Source organism: Tursiops truncatus, chromosome 20 (genome assembly GCF_011762595.2).
Source record: "Tursiops truncatus isolate mTurTru1 chromosome 20, mTurTru1.mat.Y, whole genome shotgun sequence".
NCBI lineage: Eukaryota > Metazoa > Chordata > Mammalia > Artiodactyla > Delphinidae > Tursiops > Tursiops truncatus.
The window spans coordinates 35,070,615-35,097,202 of record NC_047053.1 but is presented as its reverse complement, the minus strand read 5'-3'; the positions used below and the strand labels follow the sequence as shown (position 1 = coordinate 35,097,202).

The 26,588-nt window shown below is 53.0% G+C and overlaps 1 protein-coding gene across 7 annotated transcripts; it reads right to left on the bottom strand.

Annotated features, from left to right (window-relative positions):
* Positions 1-11: 11 nt before the first annotated feature.
* Positions 12-6,943, bottom strand: PHOSPHO1 (phosphoethanolamine/phosphocholine phosphatase 1). 7 transcript variants are annotated; one of them, XM_073797923.1, is made up of 5 exons: positions 6,808-6,943; positions 5,519-5,617; positions 3,446-3,555; positions 2,497-2,618; positions 12-1,791 (listed from the first exon to the last, which is right to left on the bottom strand). In XM_073797923.1, exons 3-5 carry the CDS (start codon positions 3,488-3,490, stop codon positions 924-926), a joined length of 1,035 nt encoding a protein of 344 aa, XP_073654024.1. In that variant the 5' UTR covers positions 3,491-3,555; positions 5,519-5,617; positions 6,808-6,943; the 3' UTR covers positions 12-923. The 7 variants fall into 7 exon arrangements, with proteins under 7 accessions (XP_073654024.1, XP_073654023.1, XP_033703436.1 ...); XM_073797922.1 differs by having other exon boundaries at positions 6,698-6,910; XM_033847545.2 differs by lacking the exon at positions 2,497-2,618 and having other exon boundaries at positions 6,698-6,902.
* Between the last annotated feature and the right edge of the window lie 19,645 nt (positions 6,944-26,588).

The window sequence follows — 26,588 nt, the reverse complement described above, 5'->3', positions numbered from 1 at the left end:
CCACGAGGGAAGCCCCTTCACCTCCTTTATAGCTCTGAAACACCAAAAGAGGGAGGAGGGCCTTGGGTTTCCGCTGGCTCTGCTTTAAAACATCATGGCTTTCTGTTCCATACGGGAGAAGGGGGACTCAGAGGGCCCAGTCGGCGGGGCAACTTTGGTTAAGTCCCTGGTTTCTTGCTGCATAGACGAGGCTGGGGTGCGAGGAGATATCTTCGGGGTCTGTGAGGTCCCTGGCTGGCCAGACCCGAGCCCCGGACAGTGTGCTACCTCATTCGACCACAAGGAGGTGTCTGTGCCCTCTGGCTTTTTTTCCTGTGGGGATGCTGACAGGGTTGGGGGGGGAAGGGAGGCCAAGAGTACAGTGTAGGGTCACAGTAGGTAAAACAAGATCTAGGCCTGGGACCTTCGGCAGAGAGCGCCACTCCTCTCCGCGGGGAGTCCGGTGCGGGGGAGGGGTGGTGGAGAGTGCAGGGCCTGGGTCCCCTTGACAGAAGACTGGGGGTGGGAGGTCATGCAGCCCAAGGTTTAACTAAACCTTTAGTTAAAGGTTTAGTTGGTTTAACTAAACCAACGCAGCGGGAGATGTTCTACCCCGCCAGGGAACCCCTTCCTCCCAGCTGGGAGGACCAGGTTTTTGGAAACGCTGCTGCCTGCTCAGGTATGCGCACCACCCGGGTGGGGCAGACTCCGGAATTTGCTTGCAGTGGAACTGGGGGAGGCAGCAGAGCTGGGTTAACTGCATAGACGGGGACAGCTCCGAACTCCCTCTTTCAGTCCCCAAATGGACGAACCTAGGATTCCGGAAATTCCCGGAGGATCATAACAAAGCGAAAGGGAAAGGGGGTAATAAAGCTAGGTGTGTCTTTCCCGACCCCCACCCCCTCACCCCCTCCCCGCCCGGGTGCCCCCTGCAGGCCCCGTCCTCAGCACGTCTTCAGCACCTGTTGCAGATGGAGGCGCACTTCGGTGGCGGTTTCCCAGGGCACCACCCTGGCGCAGAAGGAGCTGGGCTCGGCCTTCTGCGCCTCCTGGATAAGGCGGTGCATGGGGTAGCCCCGGCGCGGGAAGGCCACGTCGCCTCCTGCCAGCACCCCCATGGGGCAGAAGTCGTTGGCGCCGTCGCCCACGTAGAACAGGCGCTCGAAGTGCACGCCGTCGTGGGCCCGCTCGCGCAGGTAGTCGCTGAGCACCTTGTGCTTGCACATGTTGGCGGGGCAGCGAGCGCAGCTGTGCGCGTGGAAGGGCCGCAGCGCCAGCAGCCCCCGAGCGTCGGGCCCCGACGGGTTGCTGAAGATGCGGCGGAACAGGCCGTGGTGGCCGGCGGCGCGCAGCGCACTCTCCACGCCAAAGGTGTTGGCGTCTGAGATAAGAATAACCTCAAAGCAGGCGCCCTGCTTGGCCACAAACTGCAGCAGCTCGCCCATGCCGGGCGACAGGGGGATGGCCTCGTAGATGGCGCGCAGGTCCCGGGGCCGCACGCCCTGCTCGCCCAGGTACTGGAAGACGCGCTGCATGTACTCGTTGTAGAAGCCCTCGCGGTAGGTGGCACGCAGGCTCTCAGGCAGCCGCTGGCCCGGCGCGGCGCGCACGATGGAGTCATCGCTGTTTTCATCCACGATAGTCTCGTCAAAGTCGAAGGTCAGGAGGAAGCGCGGTGCGCCCTGCGCAGCCATCCCGCCGTCCTGGGAGCAGGGGAGAGAGGAGGGAGCAAGCGAGAGGGGGCGCGGCGGGAGCCGGCCAGGGAGAGGCTGGTTAGCGGGCCTCGGCCAGAGGCGCTGGCACATCCAAGACCTGAGGAGGACCCAAGGCTGGTTAAGCAACGCTGTCCTCACCCCCAGCCTTCCCCGCCCACCCCCTTGCACCTCTCGGTTAACTGCGCTGGGGTTTATCCTCAGGGGACCATCCTCCTCGTGAACCCAGAAGGGCTTCTTTGACACCTGCTTCTTCTACTCTCATCCGGGGCTATGGGGGCTTAACGAGGGTCAGCTTAAAGGAGTGGCAGAGTGGCTTCCAAGGGGGCGCTCCTTTGGGGAGGTTTCTGGACTATTCTGGAGACTTCCAGTGACCCCAGCTGTCCATTGGATACAGGGAGGGTGGGAGGGACTCTCTACTCCCTCTTCCCTAACATAGTTAAGGAAAACCACCCGTTCACCCAAATGCAGCAGCCTCCTCGTTCCCCTTTTTGGCCATGCACAGCCGACGGCTTGTGGGGCTGGTGGACAGGAGGAGCCAGGGAAGACTTGCTAGCACCACCCAAAGCATGTGGGCGATCAGTGCCAGGCCTGGAGAGGTAGGGGCCTGGGCTTCTGCACTGGCCAGAGAACTGGATTTTAGCTCTTGGAAGAGCCAGGTAGGTGGATTGACTATCCCAAATCCAGGCAGGCTCTCTGTGAGCTGCCTCCAGCCAGTGGCACTGGGCAGGGGTCCGAGGATGGGACACAACTTCTCGGGGGAGTTTTAGGGCCCTGTGCTGGCAGCTCGTCACTAATCACTTGCCAATTCCCTGGGAGGAACTTGTCAGCAGGTGGGGTTTCTGCGAGAGTCCGAAGCAAGCGGGCAGCAGGAGAAGCAGTGGGGCTTGGGGAAGTCGGAGCCTCCCACACCAGGCCACGACATACCTGGGAGACAGGTAAGGGAGAGGAAAGAGAGCAGCAGTGGCTGAAAAGGCAGAGGAGGCAGCAGGTAGTGGGGACATGGGTGGGGGGGGGGATGAGGCAGGAGTGGGGAAGAAGGGGGCTAGAGGAGGAAGTCGTGCCGGGGCCACGGGGAGGAAGGAACATGAAGTCAAGACCCTGGGTTAACCATGTTGCGGGGGGCGGGTGGGAAACACAAGGGAGAGGATGGGAGGTAACAGGGCAAGTGTGAGGGCGCGAAGGCAAGCAAATGGAGAGCAGAAGCCCTCTGCAGCCTGGCCCTGCCTCTCTGCCTGCCAGCAGCTTTATGTGACAGAGGGGCAGCGAGCAGATTACGTACAGCTTCAGAATATCCACCATGCTGCCTTTCTGCCTCTCAACCCGCCACCCCAGTTAGTTGAGACAGAGCCACTCCTCTTTCTGGTTTCTTCCTAACTCCCTTTCCAATATTCCTGTGATGTTTATGGCCTGGTACATCCTGTAAACAGAAGGCCAAGCTCCTGATTTCCAAACTGGGATTTGAACCTGCTATCTGCCTCCCTAAGAGAATTGTCCCTTTGACTTCCATCCCTAGAGTCACTCTCTGGTCTCACCAACATCTATCTGTGAGTTTCAGTGGCCCACGATCCCTGGAGTGGAGGATGTAAAGCATCAGGGCCCCACCCCTGGGATGGAAGCTTCCAGGGATTAGTGGAGGCGCAGTAGAGGTGAGGGCAGGCTTAAAAGGGGCTGGATAGGGCTCCTCCCTCCCCATGATGGGAACATGGGAGCTGAGGCCTCATCCTAAGAGACCCCTGGAGGGACCCACTTACCCTAGATAGGCATCGGAGGCCAGCAACTGGAAAACACCCGCTCATGGTCAGTACATCACCCTGGGCACCACCTGTAGGGACTGTTGGCCTCCAGCTGTCGTCCAGAGCTCCTAACAACCACACAAGGTCCGTTTGAGGGTCCCAGTCAGGTGGCTTTGTTTCCTTGTCCTAACCCCTCTCCTGAGCCCCAGGAACCACTCAGTAAAAACAGCCCCTCAGATAGGCCAAGGATCACAAAGCCCTTGCTGGGCACCCTCTTAACAATCCCCTCCGATGCTGGAAAGGTTACAGATGATATTATTGGAGACCTAGAAAGTTTAACCAACTTGTGCAGACATCACCCACTGTATGTGGCAGAGATCTCAAAACCAGATCTCAGAGTCTGAGACCAGTGCTTTTTTCTCTGTATGGTCATTGCCCCATTCTTGTGTACAGCACATCATAGTTTACAAATCATCTTCGCTCACATTCTCTCCCTGCTCATCACAATCCCATGAATTCAGCAGATGAGAAGGGCTCAGAGATTAAATAACTTGCCCAAGGCTATGATGGTTCCATGGCACAGAGCCTGGTTCATGAAAACCTGGCCACAGCCTTGCCTGCCCTCTGCCCTCAAAGGGGAAGGGGCAGATGACCAGGCTCACTGCACCACAGCTGGAAGGCCGGGACCCCTGGGCACCACAGGTGATCTGGGACTGTCTTCCTCCCTGGTGCTTCTAGAGGCTGGCAGTCAGCAGGAGTCGGGTTGAAATTTCTGCCGGACTTTGCTATGTAACTTTGGGGACAGGGTTTGGCTTCGTGGGGGGCATCACCAGTGTAGCTACAAACCCACAACTTCAGTGCCTCCCCTCCATCCTGGGGTTAAATGAGAGACTAGATGCAGCTGGGACAGGTCTGGAAAGCTACTGTGAGCCAGGAGACTAGACAGGCTAAGGAGCAAAGGAGCAAAGGTCTGGCTGGCTGCTTCCCTCTGGTGGTGAGAGTGGGTGACACTGGGTACCCCTCTGACTTTGTCAAGTTGACTCTCCCCAGAGCATCCCAGGACAGCATGGAGAAGCTGTAGCCCTCAAGACAGAGACTGGGATATACCAGGAGGGAGGGGCTCTCTCGCTCTCCATTTGAGGTACCCCATCCCTCCCCACTCCCTGACCACACATGCGTTAAACCCTTTTGCTAGGGATGGGATGTGGGTTTCAGCCTTTTCCCTAAGAACTTGTAATCTAGGAATTGAAGAGACACAGTTCAAGAAGATGGGAGAGGGCTTCCCTGGTGGTGCAGTGGTTGAGAGTCTGCCTGCTTATGCAGGGGACACGGGTTCGTGCCCCGGTCTGGGAAGATCCCACATGCCACAGAGCGGCTAGGCCCGTGAGCCATGGCCGCTGAGCCTGCGCGTCCGGAGCCTGTGCTCCGCAACAGGAGAGGCCACAACAGTGAGAGGCCCGTGTACCGCAAAAAAAAAAAAGAAAGAAAAAGAAAATGGGAGAGAAGGGGAGGGAGGCATGTGAGATGAAGGAAGGGCACGTTTAGGGGGTTAGAGGTGGGAGGGCTGTCCCCAGGCCCCATCTAGAGGGAGTTTCAGCCTTCCAGAATCCTGGCTGATATCACATGTTCCCCAGGGGCCAGGCAAATCCAAAGAGAAAAGGTCAAGGGATGCCACTCCCCTTGTAAAAGCAAACATGGACAGACATGCGCCGGGCAGATACAAAGCTAAAAAAGGGTCTCCAGGAGCCACCCAGAAGCCAACTTTCACTGCCCTTGGTGCTTTTTCTTTTCTTTTCTTTTTTAAATTTGGTGGAATAGTCTACTGGGTTTTAATCATGTTCAAAACTTCTCATAGCAAAAGAAATAGTTACATTTTTTTCATCTAATACTAGTATTTAGGGAAATCAGTTAAACATTTATTTGGTGAGTTGCCCTTGTTTTAGTCCCCACAGCAGAAAGCAAGGCATCCTGGGTTTCTCCCCTCGAAACTGAGAAGGCCATGCTGTGATACCCACCCCTACCCCAGAGTAGTCAGAGGGACCCCAGGCCCCGCTTGGATCTGCCTCCTGTGACATTCAAAAAGGTACTCACCTCTGCTAGCTTTGTCCTGAGTGATCAAAACCTTTTGTGGTCACCAAAAAGGGTCCCTCAGAGGACAGGGGGACAGGACCTCTGAGCTTCTCCTGCAGGCTAGAGTAGAGAGAGAAGGGTTTCATCAGGCTGGCAGGGAGTCCACGTTCTAGTCCTACCTAAAAGCACTGCTTCTCTCCTCCCCCCTCCCCCCTCCCCACCCACCCCGTTCACCTTTTTACACAAGTGCTGCTACATTACATCTATGGGAATAGGGTGCGAGGACACCTGGGGATGAGGGAGGGAAACAAGAACAGGCCCTAAGTTTGAAAGGCCCCTCTTAATGGATGGATGGAGTTTTAGCAGCTTTAACGGTTTTCTATGAGAAACGTGCAGGATAAGGATGTGGTGGGGGCAAGGACCCCAGAGATACTATAGTAACCCATCCTCTTAGTATCAACCACTGGAAACCAGATTCCACCACTAGGCTGGAGTTCTCTCCCTCCCCCAGACAGCACTCGCAACTTCGTCATGGTCTATTCCTCGCTCACCACCACCAGCAGTGAATAGGAAAGGCCCAGAGAGGTCAAGCTAACATCCTGGGTCACACAGCATCAGAATCAAGATTAGAACTCAGGGGTCTCTACTGCCTCTTGGGAAAACTGCAGCCGGAACTTTCCCTATTGCCCCCCTGGGTTGTGAGCTTGCAGTCCTGACTAGCTGGGTTGAAGTCCTGGAGCTCTCGTGCCAGTGAGGAAGCTGAGACCCTGAGTCACCTCTGGTCTCGCCCTGCCTGGGTGGACAAGCTCGGAGGGGATCGTCAATGGGCAAGGAGGTGGCAGCTGACGGTGGAGTTGGGGGAGAGATATTTTTAGAGGTGGCTGGAAAGCAGGCACTCTGGCACACCCCCAGCTGGCGGGTGCTTCGCTCCAGTGAGGGGCGGCGGGCGGGCAGCTCGGGAGTCGAGGGGACTCGTGGGTGGCAGGGAGCAAGGGAGCACGGATTCCTAAGCCTTGTCCGAGTCGGGGACGGACCTAAACCCGGACAGCCCGTTCCTGGGGTAGGAGAAGGGGGACTCATTCCTCCGCCCCGGAGACTCCCCCAATGACACGCGCGTGAAAGAGCGCTCTCAGACTCAGCGCAGCCGCCACCCCACACTGGGACCCCAGCACTCCCCACCTCGGGAAACCCAGGACTCACGTGGGGAGCGGTGGCTGCAGACGTCTGTCCCGGCTGAGTTTGGAGTGTAAAGAGTGGGGAGAGGGGCTAGCTGAGGTATTTGGGCGCAGGATGGAGCAAGGGGTGCTTACGGGAATTGAAGGGGACGCGGTGTCTTATCCGCCCCCGATTTCTTGGGCTCCGGCTCTCACGAGTCCCTCCACTCCCGAGGGGCAGTGGATGATGTGCATCTGGACCGCTCTCTCCACTTGCCCCCCATCCCCACCCCGGGCCGCCGCCGCGTCCCCTTTAAATACCCGGGAGCCTGAGCCGGAGCCCAAGCCGCGGTTGGCGCTGCGGCTGCCGCAGCACCCGGGCCCACCGCAGTCCCCGCACGTCACAAGCGGCTGTCCAATCACAGTGGCGCCGGAGAACATAAGGGGGCGGGCCTCCGCAGGCCACGCCTCCCGGCTGCCCCGGAGGCTCCCGGAGCGCAAGAGAAGGTGGGATTGGGAGCTGCGGGGAAGGGTAGGAGAGTGGAGGTGGAACGCGTCCCTTCAGAGGGGCGTGGGTGGGGGGCACCCTCATTAGAGCGGCTGCGGGCCTCTACGTAAGTCCCGAGCACACACCTGGAGGTGCCCGGGCTGTGGACTTTCTGCACCGCCGCCTCCAGAGCTCTGATCCCGGAGATTTGCAGAAATGCACCCCCATCTCCAGCCCTTATTCCGTTCTGCTCTCCTAAGCCCAAGAGCAGGGATCGGTTGACCCCGCCGAGGAAAAGCAATTCCTCTCCCACGTGCGCATAGCTAGGTGCCCTCTGCTCTCCAGGCGGAGTCACTGCGCCCCGCTCCTTGGGACCCTTGCTCCCGTTACAGGTCAGAGGGGGTTGCCGACTTTCCCACTCCCCTACCCTGTAAACACTAAGTTGGGGACCAAACTCTCTGCCCCTTTGCAAGTAGTGTGGTAAATAAAAAACCCACTTTCTCCTCGCTCGCTGACTCCTTTCCTAGCCACACCCGCCCCACCCTTATGCCCTCCCACCCTGGTGGTGAGGAGGAGAGAAGATTATGTTTAGAGAGGAAAGAAACTTATTTACTGAGAACATACTATGAACCGGGTATCGTACTAGATCGCAGCACTTATGGTTGAATGTTGACAGCAGGAAAAATTGAGTTCAAACCCAGGCACACCTAACTCATGGGGGTCACAAAGGGGCTGTGTGGGTGGGGAGAAGGTGGGCAGCCCCAGGCCTGGGGCTAGTCTCCCTGGCTCCACTCTCTTCCGGGAGAAAAGAGGGCGCAAATTCAAAGGCCCTGAGTGATCTGGAGGCCAGTGGGACTGGAAACCAGAGGGAGCGAGGGTCAGCCAGGGAGTACCCTAATCTCTGTGCCAGGGGCTAGGGGTACATTGATGAATAGGACAAACGTGTGCCATGTTTCCATATATACAAAGGGGAAGCAAGGCTTTAAATCTGCAAACCTGACCCTTAAAACCCTTGCCAGTAACTCCCAGTGCCCCAGCTCCTTCAACTGGTTTGCTGCTCCACTTCATCTCACAGCCCAGTCTTCACGCCTCACCCTTTCCTCCTGCTCCCCTGCAGGGGGCCCTTTCCTTCTCAGGACCACACCCACCCCATTTGCTGAGCAAGTTCAGCCTGGACATCATCTCTTGCCCTGTTACACATCCTGCACTTCCTTTTATTATACTGATCACGTGTGTGCTAACAGAGCGCGTAGTAGGTGCTGTAAATGTAGGGGGTCCCTGGAGAAAGCGGTCAGGCATGGCTTTCTTGACGTGAGAGAGGCCGTTTTGACCTAAGCCATGTTGTGATCTGATCCAGGCCACGGTGCTTGTCGTTAACAGGTTTCAGTAATTCATGAGTTTAAGGAAAGTGAGGGAATGCAGGAAAAAAGGAAAAGCCGTCAAGAACAATAGCTCAGCTGTAAAACAGAGTCCTGGATCCTCCTCAAGGGATCTGCATGACAATCTGATACATATCTTTGAGTTCTGTAGGAACTAAGGCCCCTGCCCAGGTGGAGGATGGGATGAAGATGTTGACCCTCCTGACTTCAGTCAAGTAAAGCTTGAACTTTGTTGACCTTTGCCCCAGTTCTATGCTGAATCTCCTTTGGGAAAGATGCCTGGTGTTCTCCTTATTGACTTTTTGTTTTGTTTTGTTTTATTTTTGCCGTACCGCCTGGCTTGCAGGATCTTAGTTCCCTGACCAGGGGTTGAACCCGGGCCACAGCAGTGAAAGTGTGCTCTAAATAATAAATTCTTCCTTCTCCTGCTCTTTGGTTTGGTTGTATCTTTTGGCACCCACCAAGGGGCGAACCTAGTTTTCAGGTAACATAAATATTTTTCCATATGTCAGTTCATGAAATCCTCACCACCCTATGAAGTGGGTGCATGGCTCATTTTACTGTTGGGAAATCAAGGCACAAAGAGTTGAGCTAGACTAGGGTCACTCAGCTGGTGAATGGTAGAGCTGGGCTTCCAACCTGGCTACCTTAATCATCACGCCACACCCTCTCATTCAGTGTCTGCCTCGCTGCTTCTCCAGTAGGCAACGTGAGGGCAGAGACCATGCTTGTCTTATTTATTAGTGTCCCCCTAGTCCCTAGCATATAGACCCTGGCACATAGTAGGCCTTAGATATTTGTTGGATGAAACAAGTCCCCTGCTGTGTTCACCTCAACATTAGTCTCCTCAACGTTAGTGCTCCACTTGTGTTCCCTGTTAAATCTTCACACCAACAGTCACTTCGGATTTATTCCCATTTTACAACAGGGAAATTGAGATCAAATGACTTGTCCAGGGTCACATGCTCTCAGGAGGCACTAGATTCTAATCCCTTTGATGCAATTAGCCCTTTTAACCTTGTTTCCAAATTCACCCCTGGGGCTGAAGGAGGGGTGGGCAGAGAGCTTCCTGTAGCCGCCTGTAGTGAGTTCTTACTGCCTGGTTTCGCCTTCCAGCCACAGGAATACCAAAGTTCAACAGGGGCTTCGTGCAAAGCACCTTTATGGAATAAATGTAGAAACTCCTAGCTCTCCCTGCACTAAAATTTTCAGGACGCAAACCTATTTCTCTCTTTCTTTTTTTGAGGTACACGGGCCTCTCACTGCTGTGGCCTCTCCCGCTGTGTAGCACAGGCTCCGGACGCGCAGGCTCAGCGGCCATGGCTCACGGGCCAAGCCGCTCCGTGGCATGTGGAATCTTCCTGGACCGGGGCACGAACCTGTGTCCCCTGCATCGGCAGACAGACTCTCAACCACTGCACCACCAGGGAAGCCCTGTATTTCTCTTTAAACTTTCCGCTCTCATTGTGCCAATGAGTAAGCAAGTTGGATGCTCAGCCATGTGTCTAAAGATGGGGACAGAAGGAATGGGAATTCTCACCTGCTACCACACCCCATCCCCACCCCCAGCAGGTTGAGGCCTCTGCCCAGCTCTCTGGCTGCAGAACTTCCTCCCCTCCCATGGGGTTCACCTTAGAACTCAGCTCAGTCCATCTGGCAGAGAGCTTGTGGAGATGGGAGCCATCTGAGGTGACAGGGACAGGAGTCCCTGGTGAGCCCTGACTCAGGTGGCCAGGAATGGAGCTCTCCAGCTGGTCTTCACAAAGAGGATGTAACTCTTGCCCGAGGTTTTGGTTGTAAGGCCTGGGAGGCCGGGAGGCCAGGAATGTGACCTCTGACTCTCCAAACTGCCCGGTGGTGAGAGGGGCGCTGGCCAGAGGGAGGAGCAGATCGCTGCCGGGACGATTGCATTCAGGCACTGGGCACCAACGGGGTGCCAAGAACGTAATCCCCACATCAACCCTGGCAGGTGGGTTTTAGTATTTCCATTGTACAAATAAGAAAGCAGAAGCTTGGGGACATTAAGAAAGCACCTTGCCCAAAGACGCTGTGTAGCAAGTGGTGGTCAGTCCCGATGTTCAGGTCAGCACTTCTCTGTCTGCAGAAGGTAGAGGTTCCCTTGGGGATCTGGTAACTGATGCAGGTGGGCTTAGTGGAAGAGGCCACTGGGAGTGACCCCGCTGAGGCAGTTCTGCAAGATCTGTTTTAGGTGCTCTGGGTCTAAGGCATTGTGCTGGGGCTTAGGGACCAGGGCTGGATAAATCCCTTTCCAGGTTTTTCGGGTAACATTTCCCTCCCTGCCTTCTCCAGCCCCAGCCCCTTCTCCATACAACGGGCTCACCCGGACTGAGCTGTCTGCTGTCCTCTCATTTGGCTTCTAAGCACCCTCCTTCTGTGAAACAACTTTCAGAGGCTTGAAATCCGCCACTCTAGTCTCTTCATTTTTGCAAATGTCACATTAGAGAGAACAGGGTGATTTAGTTTCTGCCTGCCTCGTGTCCATGGTTACTTCTTGCATCCCTCTCCTCCTCGTATTGTGTGCTCTAAACATACCAGCCTTATTTCAGACTTTCACATGTGCTACCACAGGCCCTTTGCACATGCTATAGCCTCTTCCCACACCATCCATGGCCTCTCACTGAGTTCAGGGCTCAGCTCTGTAAGTCACTTCTAAAAGGAAATTTGTTATGCCCGCAACCCCTCCTCCCACCTTGATGTCGGGACCTCCCATTCCACATCTCCACAGCACCCTGTACTTGTCCTGGGTGGTGGATTAATGTCTGCCTCCCATCAGACTGTCACCTCCACGAGGATAGGGCCGTAGTGCGTTTGCTCCCAGGATATCCGCAGCAGCTGCACAGGCCTTGATCTAGAGCAGCCAGCCGCACCATAAATACTTGTTGCCTGAAGGATTGCAGGAGTCTACCTCATCTACTGGTATAGGGTGTGGCCTTAGGCCTGAAATGAGACCAAAGCAAGCTGTCTCAGCCTCAGTTGTGTTGCAACCTGGCCGTCTGACTGTGGATCTGCTAACAATAGATGGTGCTGGCAGCTCAGCGTGTCTTTACACCTTCCTCTGAGCAAGCTGACCCACCCAGGAATCTCCTATCCCAAGGCAGGCCTGTGCTTCTGGGAGCTGGAGGCCTTGAGGGCAGGTTGATAGGAACAATATTTTGCCTAGGTCCAGGTGCACCAACAATAAGAGTCCCTCATGTTTTCAGTAGACTTTGGAGCTTACAAAACACTCTGGGGACTTCCCTGGTGCTCACGTTTCCGCGGAAGGGGGCACGGGTTCGATCCCTGCTTGGGGAACTAAGATCCCGCAAGCCGCACTGCATGGCCAAAAAAAAAAAAAAACTTAAAACAAAAAAAACACTCTCTGTAATTCACATTATTTTCCTGATGAGGAAAATGAGGCTGAGAGAGGTTAGGTGACAAGTCCAAGGTCATACAGTCAGTAGAGTGGATAAGGCAAAACTTGAACCCAGGTCTTATGAAACCAGCTAGTTTTCCAGAGGTGATTATACCAGGGGAGGTGACGTGCTGCTAACCAGCAAAGAGTCCAAGATTCTGGCCTTTTTGGCAGTTGACTCTTTTGTTCTTTTTTTATTCATTCATGCATTAATTTGTCCAAGAGACATAAGCTCCTCATTGCCTTCAAGAAGGTCACAGTCCAGTGCTAGCATTTTGAATCTGTGGTCCATCTGGGAATGGCCTGAATTTGGTACATACATTTTTGTGTGTTTATGTACCAACGTGCATTTTTTATGTAAACTTTCAAAAAGTTTCGTGACACCACCTGCCCTCCTCTCCCCTTCCTGCAAAAATGTTAAGCACCACTGGGGTAACACATGCTACTTATTGTAAATGGACAGCGGCCCATGTGCTCAACAGTCTGTCCTGCTTGTTTGGGTGACTAAGGCCCCAGCACGTGACCGTCTCTGGCCCACATGACCCATCCTCGGCACTGAGACCCTGGACAGCTCCTCTCAGCCACTTCTGGAGGAGTCAACATATAGAAACACACACATGCCACACGCAGCTCTAAAACTGCTCCTGACGCCAGGGAAATACTTTGGTTTTTCCCTCTGGTATTAGTAACACACAGTACGGCCCACGATGGCTACATTTCTTGAGGGCTGTGTGGGTCAGACACTATGATGCTTACACCCTCATCTCTTTTCATCCCCACAACAGGCCCGTGAGTTTAGCAGCTTGCCCGAGGTCACATGGCTGGGAAGAGGTGGAGGTGAACTATAAGACAGCATCGCAGGGACAGAGGTGGGGGGGGAGGGGGAGGGAAGCTGAATGTGGTCCAGATCCTTCAGGGATGGGGCAGTGGTCACAGCTATTAGCTCCCCATGAGAACTGATTTCTGCTGAAATCATTCCTATCTTCCTTCTTTCATTCTACAACTGTTTCTTGAGCATCTTCTCTGTGTGGAAGATGTGTTGGAGATTGGTAGCCAGCTTCCAAGATGGCCTCAGTGATGCCTACCTCCCGGTGGCCACACCCAGGGTTAGTCTGAGTGACCTGTGGCATTGGGCAAAAACGAAGGGACATCTCTTCCAATATAGGTTATAAGAGTGTGGCTTCCCTCCTGGGGCTCTCTCACTCTCTTGCGCTTCCTCTTTTTGGATTACTTGCTCTCATGGCAGCAAGGTACCCTGTCATGGATAGTCCTATAGGGAGGCACACAAGGCAAGGAACTGAAGCCTCCGGCCAGCAGCCAGCGCAGACCTAAGGCCTGTCAGCAACTACACAAGCCAGTGTGGACGCAGACCCTCAGCCTGGGTCAGGCCTTGAGGTGACTGCAACTTCACCTCTGGCTCTCAGAAACTGTGGGAGATAATACATGCTAGTTTTAAGTTGCTAAAAATTTAGGGTCATCTGTTACACAGCCATAGAGAACTAAATGAGTGATCCATCTGTACACGTATTTCTTACATTCTGTAGAAAGGAGACAGTGGAAGGAAGGAAAGGATGGAGGGAGGGAGGGAGGAAAGGAGGGAGGGAGGGAGAAAAGGAACCCTATATGTTAGATAAGCAGTAAGTGCTATGGAGAAAAATAAAGCAGGGAAATGGAGTGGGAGTGAGGGAGGTTCCATTTAAATAGGGCGACCAGGGAAGGTCTGACTGCGAAGGGGTCAGTTAAACAAAGACCCATGGGTGTGAGCCTTAGAGAAACCTGAGGGGAAGAGCATCAGGCAGAGGGAACAGCAAGGGCAAAGGCCCTGAGGTGGGAGCATGTCTGGATCATGGGACCTACCAGAGCTCGCACTTTGTAATATATTTTGCCTCTAGATTGATTGTCCTAACCAGGCCTGGCTTTGGCCACATCATCAGGCAGCCTCCAGGAGCAGGGAGGTGGTGTGTTGAGCCCCCTCTCTTCTACCCCTAAAAGGCCTGGGCCCTAGACCTTGGCTCTGTGGCTGTATTCCTGGGAGTGCGTCTCAGGCTCTTGGGAAGTAAAAGCAGCTGCAGTGCCCATATTTTCCCAGTCTCCCAGGCAGGCGGTCTGGGAGAAACTCAAGTGAAACTTCAGGATGAGAGAAACGATGGAGGAAATGCAATTTGGATGCAGAGATCAAATTTCAGAGATCCTCCCATAATTTAGGGGGATAACAGGTAGAACAATTTAACTCCAGCTTCATTTCTGTAGTTGTAGGCTCTTCTTTGCAATGTCTGTCTTTGGAGCAAGCAGAATACAAAGTGTGTGATACGGACGTATCACGGCAAAAAGTGCCGAAATAAGAACCCGCATCTGCCTCCTAGTAACAGAATTGTTGCTTGTAAGTGACCCATGGCCTGGGGACTCCCTCTTTCTGTGCCTTCCACCCTCTCAACACAGGGATGTCTGCCTTGTCCTACAGTGCGTCCTCAGAGCCCCTCAGGGCTCCGCAATGGCAGGCCCATGACGATAGCAACTGTATATTCCAGATCAGAACGGACAGACAGTGCAGCAAGCCTGAAGTTATACTTAGAGGACAAAGGGACAGAACACTGAAGATGGAGCTTTCTGGGAAAATGAAGGGCCCAAAGCAGCAAATACCCCTGCCCCTAAGAGACCCACTCATCCTGGAGGGCAGAGGAGCCATCCCTTTATTCATCAATGAGTTCTTTCAACAAGCGTTTTTTTTTTGGCCGTGCTGTGCAGCTTGTGGGATCCTAGTTCCCTGAGCAGGGATTGAACCTGGGCCCCCTGCAGCTGAAGCGCAGAGTTCTAAGCACAGGACCACCAGGAAATTGCCTTTCAACAAACTTTTCTTGAACACCTACTGTATACCAGGACTGGGCTAGGTGTTAGAGACAATCTGAGCAAGACAGAGTTCCTGCCCTGGGAGCACTTAAAGCCAGCAAGCGAGAGAGACAAGCGTATAGGCAAGGGCCTGGTGCTTCAGGGGAGCCTGGGAGGGACACTCATTCCAGTCTAAGGGAGGACCTGGGAGGAGCGTGATGTGTGGTGATGTCGGGGGAAGGGTCCATGAGAAGTGACTTCTAAGCTAGGACCTGCAGTATGAGTAGGAGCTAGATGAAGAGAAGAACTCTTTGCTTGTGCAAAGGTCCTAAAGCGAGAGAGGCGGTAGAAAGGGCAGAGGGCAGAGGGTGTTATAAGCCTCATCCCTAAGGGCCATGGGGAGCCGCTGAAGGTGTGGAGCTAGGGGTTGACACAGTCACAGCTGCATTTTAGAAACATCACTTTTGCTGCTGTTACTGACTGCCACATGCCCCCCCATGCCCCCCACCCCACCCCTGTGGCTGAGCAGGCTGAGCTGAGGCAGGGGCCTCTGGGGAGACCACAGCCTAAGCTGACCCAGTCCTCAGGGTGTTGGGGGCATAATGACAGGCTCTCCTCTTTTCTGCGCCCCACCCGCCCTGGCAGACTGCAGGGTCAGGTTCTGAGGGCTGCTATATTGGGCTCTGGTGGGTGAGGGTTCCATCCTTACTTTGCCTGCCTTGGGCTGGCTTCTGCTGGGATTGAGGGGTCATTTGTATCTCCAGGTTGGCAGGGCCTCCTCCCCAGAGCCACGGGCGCCTAAGATAACAGGGCAGCCTAGGAGCTGTTTATGAAAAGGCAGCCTAGTGGGGGTGGGCAGGGCCTGAGGGAAGGGTAACTGCTACCACAGATAGCAATTGGGGCGGGGAAGGCCGTCTAAATTACAGCTCCCAGAATAGAGGGACCCGGAGGGAGCGCTGGGGCATCCTACCAAGGAAGTACTGGTAGCCTGCCAGGCCCGTCCGGGCTCCGGGCCCTGCAGCAGGCAGAGGTGGGGTGACCACACGCTGGCAGGGGCTGTGGGGATTGCCCTTCATCCTTGGCCAAGGCAGCTGTGAGGTGGGGCCGAGGCCCGGTGGCAGGGTGGCTCCTGGGGGTTGGGAGAGAATCAGCCTGGTGTGACCTTCTGGAAGGGGCGAGAGCAGGAAGGGAGTGAAAGCCTGGGATGAGGGAGGGGCTGACGTCTTGCTCACCCCGGAGGAGACTCCATAACATGTCTCTGTGGATGTTTCACATACAAGTGTGAGAAACTGTAAAAATAACAAGAATGACAGGCATAAAAATAGCAGCTACGTGTCAGTCACTGCTCTAAGCAATAACGTACATCGTTCACCCTCACAGCTTGCGTGACATGGGTATTATTACCCCCATTTTATAGATGAGGAAACCGAGGCCCATAGAGGTCAAGTAAGTGCTAAGTAGAGCTAGTGAGCTGTAAACTTTGTCTGACTCCAAAGCCTGGGCTCAGAGTTGGGAATCTGGTTGGAGCCTTTACCCACTGGGTTTCGGTTTTCTCTTCTGTCATAGGGATCATAGTCTCCTGCTCTGTAGAGATGTTGTAGGAATCACATGGGGACAGCATGCTGGGCTGGGAAGATCTTCAAGTCCAAAAACCTGGCTGAACTGTACGACTTACCCACTCTAGGCCTCTGTTTTCTCATCTGTAAAATGGGGATCTCATAGGACCCTCTGATAATCTGATGAGAATATATATGTGGAAAAGTATTTACATCTTTGAAGGCATGTTATAAATCAGAGAGTGCCACATTTCAAATGATTATTATGTGGAAGCGGAATATTCATAAAGGCAACAATTTCCAGTTCACTAGGGGAGCTCACGCATGCCCACTATCCCCAAAGAGAGTCCTTCTTTAAAATATGGACTTGCTCCTTGGTCTATCCTCAGGAGCTATGCAGTTTTCCTATAAGTGGTGGCTTAAAGCAAGGCACACTCATATTCACTTTCTGTGAGGATTTGCTGCCTCCAAACTGTATTTCTTTTCTTTTTTTTTTTTAACATCTTTATTGGAGTATAATTGCTTTACAATGGTGTGTTAGTTTCTGCTTTATAACAAAGTGAATCAGTTATACATATACATATGTTCCCATATCTCTTGCGTCTCCCTCCCTCTCGCCCTCCCTATCCCACCCCTGTAGGTGGTCACAAAGCACCGAGCTGATCTCCCCGTGCTATGCGGCTGCTTCCCACTAGCTAGCTATTTTACGTTTGGTAGTGTATATATGTCCATGCCACTCTCTCACTTTGTCAAACTGTATATCTTCAACTACTTGTACCCCAGGTGCTGATTTTCAGCTGAGGCTGGGAACCCCTCCCCACCCCCAAGTTCCCAGCATCAGCTGTTTTTTGTGCTGGGGTCTCTATACGGAGACACAGCCTTGGCCCTGGATGACCCTTGACCCCAGGCTGCTGCTGGCTTCCTGAGCCTCCTGCCCGCCCAGGTGTATTACTTAATGTCGCGCAAGATCCTCTGGCCCCGGCGGAAGTGCGGCCACAAACCCCAGAGGCTGGAGCTTGCTGATTCATCCAGGGAGCCAAGGTCAGGTTAAGGGCACTGAGTCAGGGGATAGGAGGGGACACCTGGCCACAGCCTCAGCCACTCCCATCACACATGACTGGCTCCTCTCTCTCTCGGTCCCTGGCTCAGGGTCTGTGGTGACTGAGCATGTGCAGGGAACAGGGAACCGAGCCTTCTACCTGCTCCGCCCAAGCCCTGTGGTGGTCCTTCCCAAGGCCGGGTCTCCCTCCTCTCCCCGGGATCTCATCATTCACTGTGAGGAACTGCTTCAACTTGGCACCTGCACCTTCTGCTGAGATTTACCATCTGCTCTTATGACTGCTCGTGGCGAAATTGCCCCAGGACGTAGCTGGCTCCTACGCTGTCCCCAAACCAGAGCTCCTGCCACCATGAGGAGCCCTCTCCATCCTAGGGAGGATTCTACGGAGAATCCTTAAGGGGGAGTCATTCACGCACTCATCCGTTCAACGATGCTTATTACATACGTACTATGTGTCTGGGGCTATTCCAGGCACCAGGGGCACAGCCCTTTTTGCCCTCATGGAGCTCACATCTAATGGGAGAGGCAACCAATAAGAAATGTATAGAAGGCCGGACAGCTCTGTGTGCTACGGAGAACATAAGGCAGGGAAGGGTATTGAGAGTGGGGAGAAGGGCGATATTTATTCAAAGACAGCTGGACGAAGCCCAGCTGATAAGGTGTGGGACGCAGTGAGGGATCCAGCTGTGCAGATGTTTGGGGAGGAGGCTTCCGGCAGACGGAACAGGCAGCAGGAGGCCAGTGCTTGTGAGAGAGTCGAGTGAGCTGGAAGGGGCCACGGGAAGGACAGAGCTGCTATTTATGGAGAAGCAGGTTTGAAGGATGGACGTTTTGGCTGTGAAGATCTAAACCCAAGTCCCTCAAGCCAGTTAGTTTAATTCAGCTGGAGTTAAGGTTTCAGGTCCCGAACTGCTGCTTCTTCGACTCTGACCGTGTCTGGAGGGACAGTGGCCCAGCTTCTGCCCCGCAGGAAGGGTGTCCTGCTGTTCCTCCTGCCTTTCCACCCAAAGCCTTCTCCAGCTCCCCCAAATCCAGAGAGAAGATGACTTACCTGCCTGCTCGCCCACCTTCACCCCTCACCCAGCACACACCTGCCTCATGTCATCACTTCTATTCATGTCTTCTCTCTCCAGGTACATTGAGGGCAATGGGAGGGCAGGGACTAATTTTAAACTGCTTGGAGTTTATTGCACTGGGCATATGGGAGGTCTCCATAAATGTACTTGAATTGATCGGGATGGAGATGCTCAAGGAGGCCACCTCTCTTCTTGGGGACGTTGGGGCTTCGAGCAGCTTTCTCTGTAAACTGCCTTCATGGGCTTGAGGGATTCGAGAAAGCCTGGTGGAGTTTACCAGGCACCGGGGGTATCTAGGATTCTCCCACCTTGGATTTGACCATCTGAATACCAAGTTCCTGTCACCTCGAGGATGTCAGCTGAGACTGTGGTCTTTCAACCCCTGGTTCCAAGCAGGTGCCACAGGGGCTGCCATAAGGCAGAGGAGGCTTGCTGAGTGCCCCCTACCCTGCCCCAACCCACTTCAACAGGAGGAGGAGCTCTACTTTTATTTTACATGTGTACAGCTACATTTTCCTTTCGAAAAAAAGATTTGCTATAAATCACACACACACAGGGTCTGTAAAACACTGGGGTAGCTGAAAGTGTTGGAAACTCCGGTTCTAGGTCTGGCATGAAGCTGACCAGGTTTGGCCACAGTCTCCTCATCTAGAAATAGGAACATATGGAAATATCTTTCCAACCACAGGATGATAAGCTGTCAAATTCTTCAAATCAAGTGTTCTCCAACTCTAATGACTGCAACTCAGGGAGCAGACACTCTGGTGATTCTGACTCAGGTGGGCTATAGAGCATGTCCTGACAAACATGGCTTAAAAAAAATTGCTAAAAGAGAGGGGAGGGATAAATTAGGAGCTTGGGATTAACATATACACACTACTATATATAAAATTATCTAACCAACAAGGACCTACTGTACAGCACAGGGAACTATACTCAATATTTTGTAATAACCTATAAGGGAAAAGAATCTGAAAAAAAATAGATACATATGCATGTATAACTGAATCACTTTGCTGTACACCTGAAACTAACACAACATTGTAAATCAACTACACTTCAATAAAAATAAAGAAGTTTAAAAAAAAGATCAAGAGGGCTTCCCTGGTGGCGCAGTGGTTGAGAGTCCGCCTGCCGATGCAGGGGACGCAGGTTCGTGCCCCGGTCCGGGAAGATCCCACATGCCGCGGAGCGGCTGGGCCCGTGAGCCATGGCTGCTGAGCCTGCGCGTCCGGAGTGATCCGCAACGGGAGAGGCCACAGCAGTGAGAGGCCCACGTACAGCCAAAAAAAAAAAAAGATCAAGAAAAAGACAAAAACGATTAAATTCATTTTTCACTTTAAAGTTCCTTTAAATTTCATTTCAAAGTGAATGTTTTCACTTTAACAATTAAAATCATCTATCTAAAATGTTCCACAGGACGTCCTTGGGGTCCAGTTAAGACTCCACACTTCCACTGCAGGGCGCATGGGTTCAATCCTTGGTTGGGGAAGATCCCACATGCTGTGAGGTGCGGCCAAAAAAAAAAAAGTACCATAAAATAAAGCAAACAACAATCCTCCTCCCCCCCCAAAAAAATTCCTAAAAGAGAATATTTGATTTCTAGAAGGACATAAAAGAAATGAATAAGAGTGGTTATCTCTGGGGAGGGGAACTCAAGGCTTGAGGGCAGGGGAGTGAGGAAGACTTACATTTTACTATATTCTCTTTTGTACCTTTTCAATTTTTTACCACATGCATGAGTATTTGAACCATATACATGTATGGGTAAATGTAAATTTATTTGAAAAATAAATGTAAAATGTTTAGAGCATTGTTCAGGTACAAGGTAACAAACCAAACATCCCAAATATGACCACCTGCTGTGTTTCCACTGCAGGTTGAAGCTGAACCACAAGGAAAGCCAGCAAACTTGTCCCTGGGGTTTTGGGGGAAAGGTTTTTGGAGACCTCAAGAAAAGATGACAGAGAGTCACCCAACTGACCTCTCCGTTAGGTGTGGCACCCAAGCTGGGTGAAGGGTGGCAGGTCCTGAACTGTGCATATGTCCCTTAAGGGAGCTGCTCATGACGGCAGAGATGGTAAAACAACACAAACAAACAGAACAGAATCAACCAACCCGATACACTGGGAGGGGAGGTGCTGCTTACGTGCCCCGTGGGGCTGCGTACTTCTTGAAAACCGCCTTGAGGTTCTGTGCTCGTACTTGGCTGTCTTCTACCTCCAGCACTTGTCTTGCTCATCCTCTGAGTCCAGTGCCTATGCCCAGCCCTATTTATGGACCAGATGCAAATGTCTAAGGTAAGAAAGCTTCTCATAGCCCCACGCCAGGTCACAGTGTTACTGCTCCCACCGCAGCGTCCAACAACTAGCAGTTTAACAGCTTATAGACAGCCTTCCCTTCTAGTCCAGCTGAGCTTCCTTCAATCCTGTAACACAGGCATTATTATTGTCTTCACTGAACAAATGAGGAAATGATCTTGTATCTGCCATCTTGTATTTTGTGGTATGCTCTTGGCCAAGTCACTTCACTTCTTTGGTTTTGTCACCTGTAAAATGGGAGCCGTTGTTTCTGATAAACCCACAGGCCAGGGAACACCTAAGACTCCAAGGATTCAAAGAGGCTATGTGCCAGAGGCAGTAAGGGAGGGGCAGAGATCAAATTCAAACCCAGATTCTGAACTGAAATATTTCTGCTGCCCCACCAGCCTCAGGAGGTGGCTGTCAGCATCCCATCATGCAAGGTGATGCAGAGATATTTGGAAAGAGTTGATAAACCCACTTATTTTTTTCTTTGGTCATCATTAGGAATTTGTTAGGAGAGAGCGGACAGGCAAAGATATACCTTTATACTTACTTAATAGCCTTTCATTGAGTGCTACTATGGGCACAGGTGCTGGGGAGGTAAGTATAATTATGATATGGAGAAAAGGAAGAAAAGTTAACTCCTTACGGCAGGCTATTGCCTGCAGAGAAAGTATCTGAATTAGAATCCTGGAATATTAGTGCTGGAAAATTTCTTAGGGGTTAATAGAGTCCTTATATAGATTGGAAAACTGAGGCCCATAATGGGGAAGGAGCTTGCTCAAGTTCCACAAGTTAGAACACTCAAGTGGTCTTTAATCAGATTTATTAATGAGAAAATAGGAGTGGTCCTCAGCCTCCCACCCTGATGGAGTGAAGCCAGGAAAGGGGGAGACGGGAGGGGGCAAGTGGAGCCATCCAGTAAAGGGAAGCCAGGGAGCCCAAAACAGGGTCCAGGACCTAGGTCCTGCCTCCCTTCTGGCTTACATCCTTGAAGCCTGCCATTCCCTCACCAGGGGATGCAGGCAGAAAAAGAGGGAGATTGGCCTGTCCAATTCTGAGCCCTGCAACGGAGGGTTTTCCAGAGCTTCACTGTGGGCGCTGACAATGGAGGGATAGGAATTCTCTCGTTTCCGTTAGTTGTATCTCGCGATGCGCTTTTGGCTAAGTGGCTTCGTCCCTCAGTTTTGCCATCTGTAAAAGGGGGTTACTGGCCCCGCCGAGTCGCAGGTCCAGATGGCATGAGGATCAAAAGAGAGGCGACCAGAGGCAAGATTATTTGTGCCCGGCTTTTCCCGAAAAAATTCCGCCCCCCCTCCTCCAGGACCTGTCCCAGAGAGGCGTCTGGAAATTCAACAGAGCCAGCCAGTCTGGGAGTTAAACAATCAGCCGACGAGGGGATCCGCGGAGACAGAACAGCTATTCAGACGGCGGGGGCGGTGAACGGAGGCCGCGCGGCGACACTTGGAGAGAGCAGCTTTGCACACACGTCCCCTCCCGGCCCCCACCCGTTGCCATGGCCGCCCCCTCCGGCTCCCAGCTCCTCCCCCATCCTGCCCCGCCCCGCGCCTGCCTGGCGTCCCTTGCGCTTCCTGGCTCGCGGTCGCGGGAATGCGGAGCGTGTCACGTCCAGGAAGGACGAGTTGACCCGCGGCAGGGCCGGCGGCGGGGCAGGCGGCGGGCTCGGTCGGGCAGCGGCCCCCTGGCCCCCGCCACGCCTCCGTTGGCGCCACGTTCCGGGACGGGTGCGGCCGCCGGGAGCGTCGCTTCTCTGGCCGGGTAGCCGACGCCCTTCCCGGCCACACGTGGCGCTCCCGGGGCGCGGGGCGGCAGCTCGCGGTTGCAGGGCAACGGCAACCTCGCTGGCCCCCTTGGTCACCTCAGAACACTTGCTCAACTTGAGTTGGCAACTTGGGGGCTCAAACAACTTACGCTGGGCCCCCGCCTACGATGCCCGGAGTCGAGTCACGAGCCAATCGTAGAACTAACTGTAGGATGGCGTCCCATGGTGGAGCGAGCCTAAGGTTTACCCTGTGCGTTTTACTGCTGGGGAAACAACGGCCCAGAGAAGGGGGTTGATTTGTTCAAGGTCCAGGTCCCAAGGTAAGTTACTGCCCGGCCGGGATTGGGGCCTACGTTTTCGTCGCCCATCCCAGGGCCGTTTCTCCAACACTCTCCTACCTACGTTCAATTAAATCAAACCCACCCTGGGGCTAAGGACAGTCAGACTTTTTGCCAGGAGTGGTTTGGCTAAATTAGTGAAATGCCAGAAAATGGAAGGTTTCTAATAAAAGCCTGCCTCCAGGGGCCCAGAGTGTTATAAGGTCTCACCCACTGGCTCCACAAATGACCTGCACAACCTTGCTGGCCGTTTGCCGCCTGGCAGCAGTGGGCCTTCCAACAGCCCCAGGCCCCCTCTTCCCCCAGCACACACGCACAATGGCATTTTCTTCTCTGGCACCTGGAAGGGGCGGAGATGCCCAGAGACCTGATTTGACCTCTGAATGCCTGTTTTTTCTCTACCTTTAAAGAATGCCCAGAACTGGGAAAGTGGGGATGGGAGGTGGATTTGATTATTCTGCTATCTTGTACCTCTTGATGGGGTTCTTCCATTCTACCCACAGGCGATTCTCAAACTGTGTCCCAGAGTACTATTTAGACATCCCTTCATTCTCAGTCTTTATGGAGGGCTAATTTAGCCATTATCCAGACATACCATGGCAGTGTTTCAAACCACATCAAGGAAGACCCTCGGCATATAAGTCCCACTTCAAAAGTAACTCTTTCTAGGGCTTCCCTGGTGGCGCAGTGGTTGAGAGTCCGCCTGCCGATGCAGGGGACACGGGTTCGTGCCCCGGTCCGGGAAGATCTCACGTGCCGCGGAGCAGCTGGGCCCGTGAGCCATGGCCGCTGAGCCTGCGCATCCGGAGCCTGTGCTCCGCAACGGGAGAGGCCACAATAGTGAGAGGCCCTGCGTACCGCAAAAAAAAAAAAAAAAAAAAAAAGTAGCTCTTCCTGGATCCCTGCCCTGTCCCCAAACAGTTCAGCGAGGAAATGGCCGCTGCGTTGATTGCAAACCTTAGCCTGGTCAAGACTTTCTTTGGTCAGGAAAACCCAGAGGGGAAACTGAGAATGTCAGCTGAGAATCTGGATCACCCCTCAACATGTGTGTGGTTCAGCAAATCACTCAACCCCTCTAGATATTTCTCTTTCCATCCCCATTCCCTTGGGGAACCACTCCATTTTCTCACCTATTGGAGAAACACCATGTCGTCTCACACTGTGATGACAGACCTCATGCCCACAGATGACTGATCTGTGCCCACAGAAATAAGAGGGGCACGTCTAAACTCCAGATCTTCGTCATGCCTGTGTACATGATGTATCCATGTAACTTCTCAGAGACTAGGTTGGAACACGTGGTCTGAGGGTTTAGGAATCCTAGGTCTTTCACCTCTCTGTGCCTCTCAGGCATTAGGTCCCGATCCTGGAAGTCAGATTGGGGTCATCACAGACTCTTTTTTTTTTTTTTTAAATATATATTTTATTTACTTATTTATTTATTTTTGGCTGCGTTGGGTCTTTGTTGCTGCGGGCGGGCTTTCTCTAGTTGCGGCAAGCGGGGGCTACTCTTCGTCGTGGTGCTCGGACTTCTCATGGCGGTGGCTTCTGTAGTTGTGGATCACGGGCTCTAAGTGCATGGGCTTCAGTAGCTGTGGGTCGTGGGCTCTAGAGCGCAGGCTCAATAGTTGTGGCACACAGGCTTAGTTGCTCCAAGGCATGTGGGATCTTCCCGGACCAGGGCTCGAACCCGTGTGCCCTGCATTGGCAGGCAGATCCTTAATGACTGCACCACCAGGGAAGCCCCATCACAGACTCTTAAATAAGGAACCCATCTTCAAGACCACCATCTCATTCTGGAGAAATTCCATAATTACTTATTTGTATGTTGAGTATCTTGAAAGATGAGATGATCAAGACAGTTCTCCTCCCTCAGGAGCTCACAGTAGGACGATACACAGAGGAAGTGGTGCTTGAGCCGGGTTTTGAAGGGTGGATGGTTGGCCCGGAAAGGTGGGTTGTGATAGAGGCTGGAGTTAGAACTAGACACGTGTTTTCTAGGCTGGTGCTCTTTGCGTACATGGTCAGTGTTTCTGTCATCTTGAGATGACTTGCTGGGGAAGCTGGAGACGTGAATTCCCAGCTGCCTGAAATGGGGCACCGATGCAGCAGTCTGGAAAAGGCCATTATTATGTTCAGCCTTGACCCAGCATCCATCAGCAAGACCAGAGCTGCCTGGGCCATTGAGGGAGGAAACGAGAGACAGCCTCGAAGACACACAGACCGAGCTGGCAGCAGCAGTAGGGATCCGAACCCTTTAAAATCTTGGCATCACCTGGACGGAAACCAGGGTCTAGCGTTCCCTTTATCCTAGTCCGGGAGAGGAGAGGTAGTTTCCATTTCTCTCTCCACTCGTAGACACCACAAGGATAGCCTGGTGAATCTGAGCATTTGATTCTCGATGATCTGAGTGTGGCTTATCCACTAGTGAAGAAACTATTTCCCAGTCTCCTTGGTCCCTGCTGTCTGGCATGGGGTGCTCAGAGGATTCAAATGTCTCAGCACGAGACAAAGCCAACTCAGAATGGCAAAGTGCTGCTTTAAACACGTGACTATAGAATGGATATCCAGTAAAAATGAAGCTGGAACCTACAGGTGTTTTTTGGGTTGAATATATTGCTTCCCCTCCTTTAAAATATGAATGAATTAGAACTTTTATATTATTTTGAAAGACTGATATAAGAGAAATACCAACATGCAAGTGTAAGGATGAGAAAGGAGTGCTACACGGAGGTCCTGGGACTGACTTTCCGAAGGATGCAGCCTCAGCTCTGCCATGAGCTCGCAGTGTGGCCTTGATTGGTCACTACTCTCCAGGAGTCAGTTTCCTCACCTGTAAAATGAGGGCTGAGACTCCAAGCACTGTGAAACGTGGAGTTTAGACCTAGGGAACTGAGACTCTTGAAACTGAAGCCCACCAGGCTAACTTTATCCCCTGTCACGTGGATAATAGTGTCTCCTGGTGACTGTCCTGCCCGTCAGTCTCGAACACAGGAGTGAAAGTGGAGGAGGAGAGCCTGCGCCTGGGGACCAGGCCTGCGTGAGCACGTGGAGGGTGAGATCAGGGCCAGGCGGAGGGGCCGTGTGGCGGTGAGAGGGCTGGTCTGGAGGAAGGAAGGTGGAAGAGGCAGAGGGGCTATAGACAGTGCTGCCAGTTGCTGGTCAGGTGGCCTTAATGGATCCTGCTCTCCCGTCAGGCCCACAAGCTGTGATTCAACTGATGGCGCCGCTCTCTGGATCCACTAGAATGGGTCCCCGAGTACAGTGGAGGTTTCAGATGCTCCACCTTTGGTCCCCTGAGCTGAAGTCCCCAGCTCTCTCCTTGACCCTTCCGTACAGTCTGGTAACTTGGATCACAAAGAGGTGGAAAAAACCAAATCCTCTGAAAAGGGCCCTGTTCTTTCACTCAAGACAGCGGGTGTGGGTCTTCATAGCCCCAACCCAAACATGTCACATCATCCCCCAGTACATCATTCTAGTCATTCTCCTTGTGGCGCCGACCTGGGCAGAGAGATGTGGCTCGCTGAGGGTGAGGAAGGTAAATAAAAGAGTCTTAATTTGGTAACTTGCTAATGTTTGAAGTTCTAATTTTAGAGCTCTCCAGGGTGAGCACCGTTTTGTGGTCTGAGATTGTCTGGGATATTATTTGCTAACCGAAGCCACCGTCATTTACCTCGGCCCGCCTGCATTCCCGTTGTTTAAAAGTTCTGTGGTTCT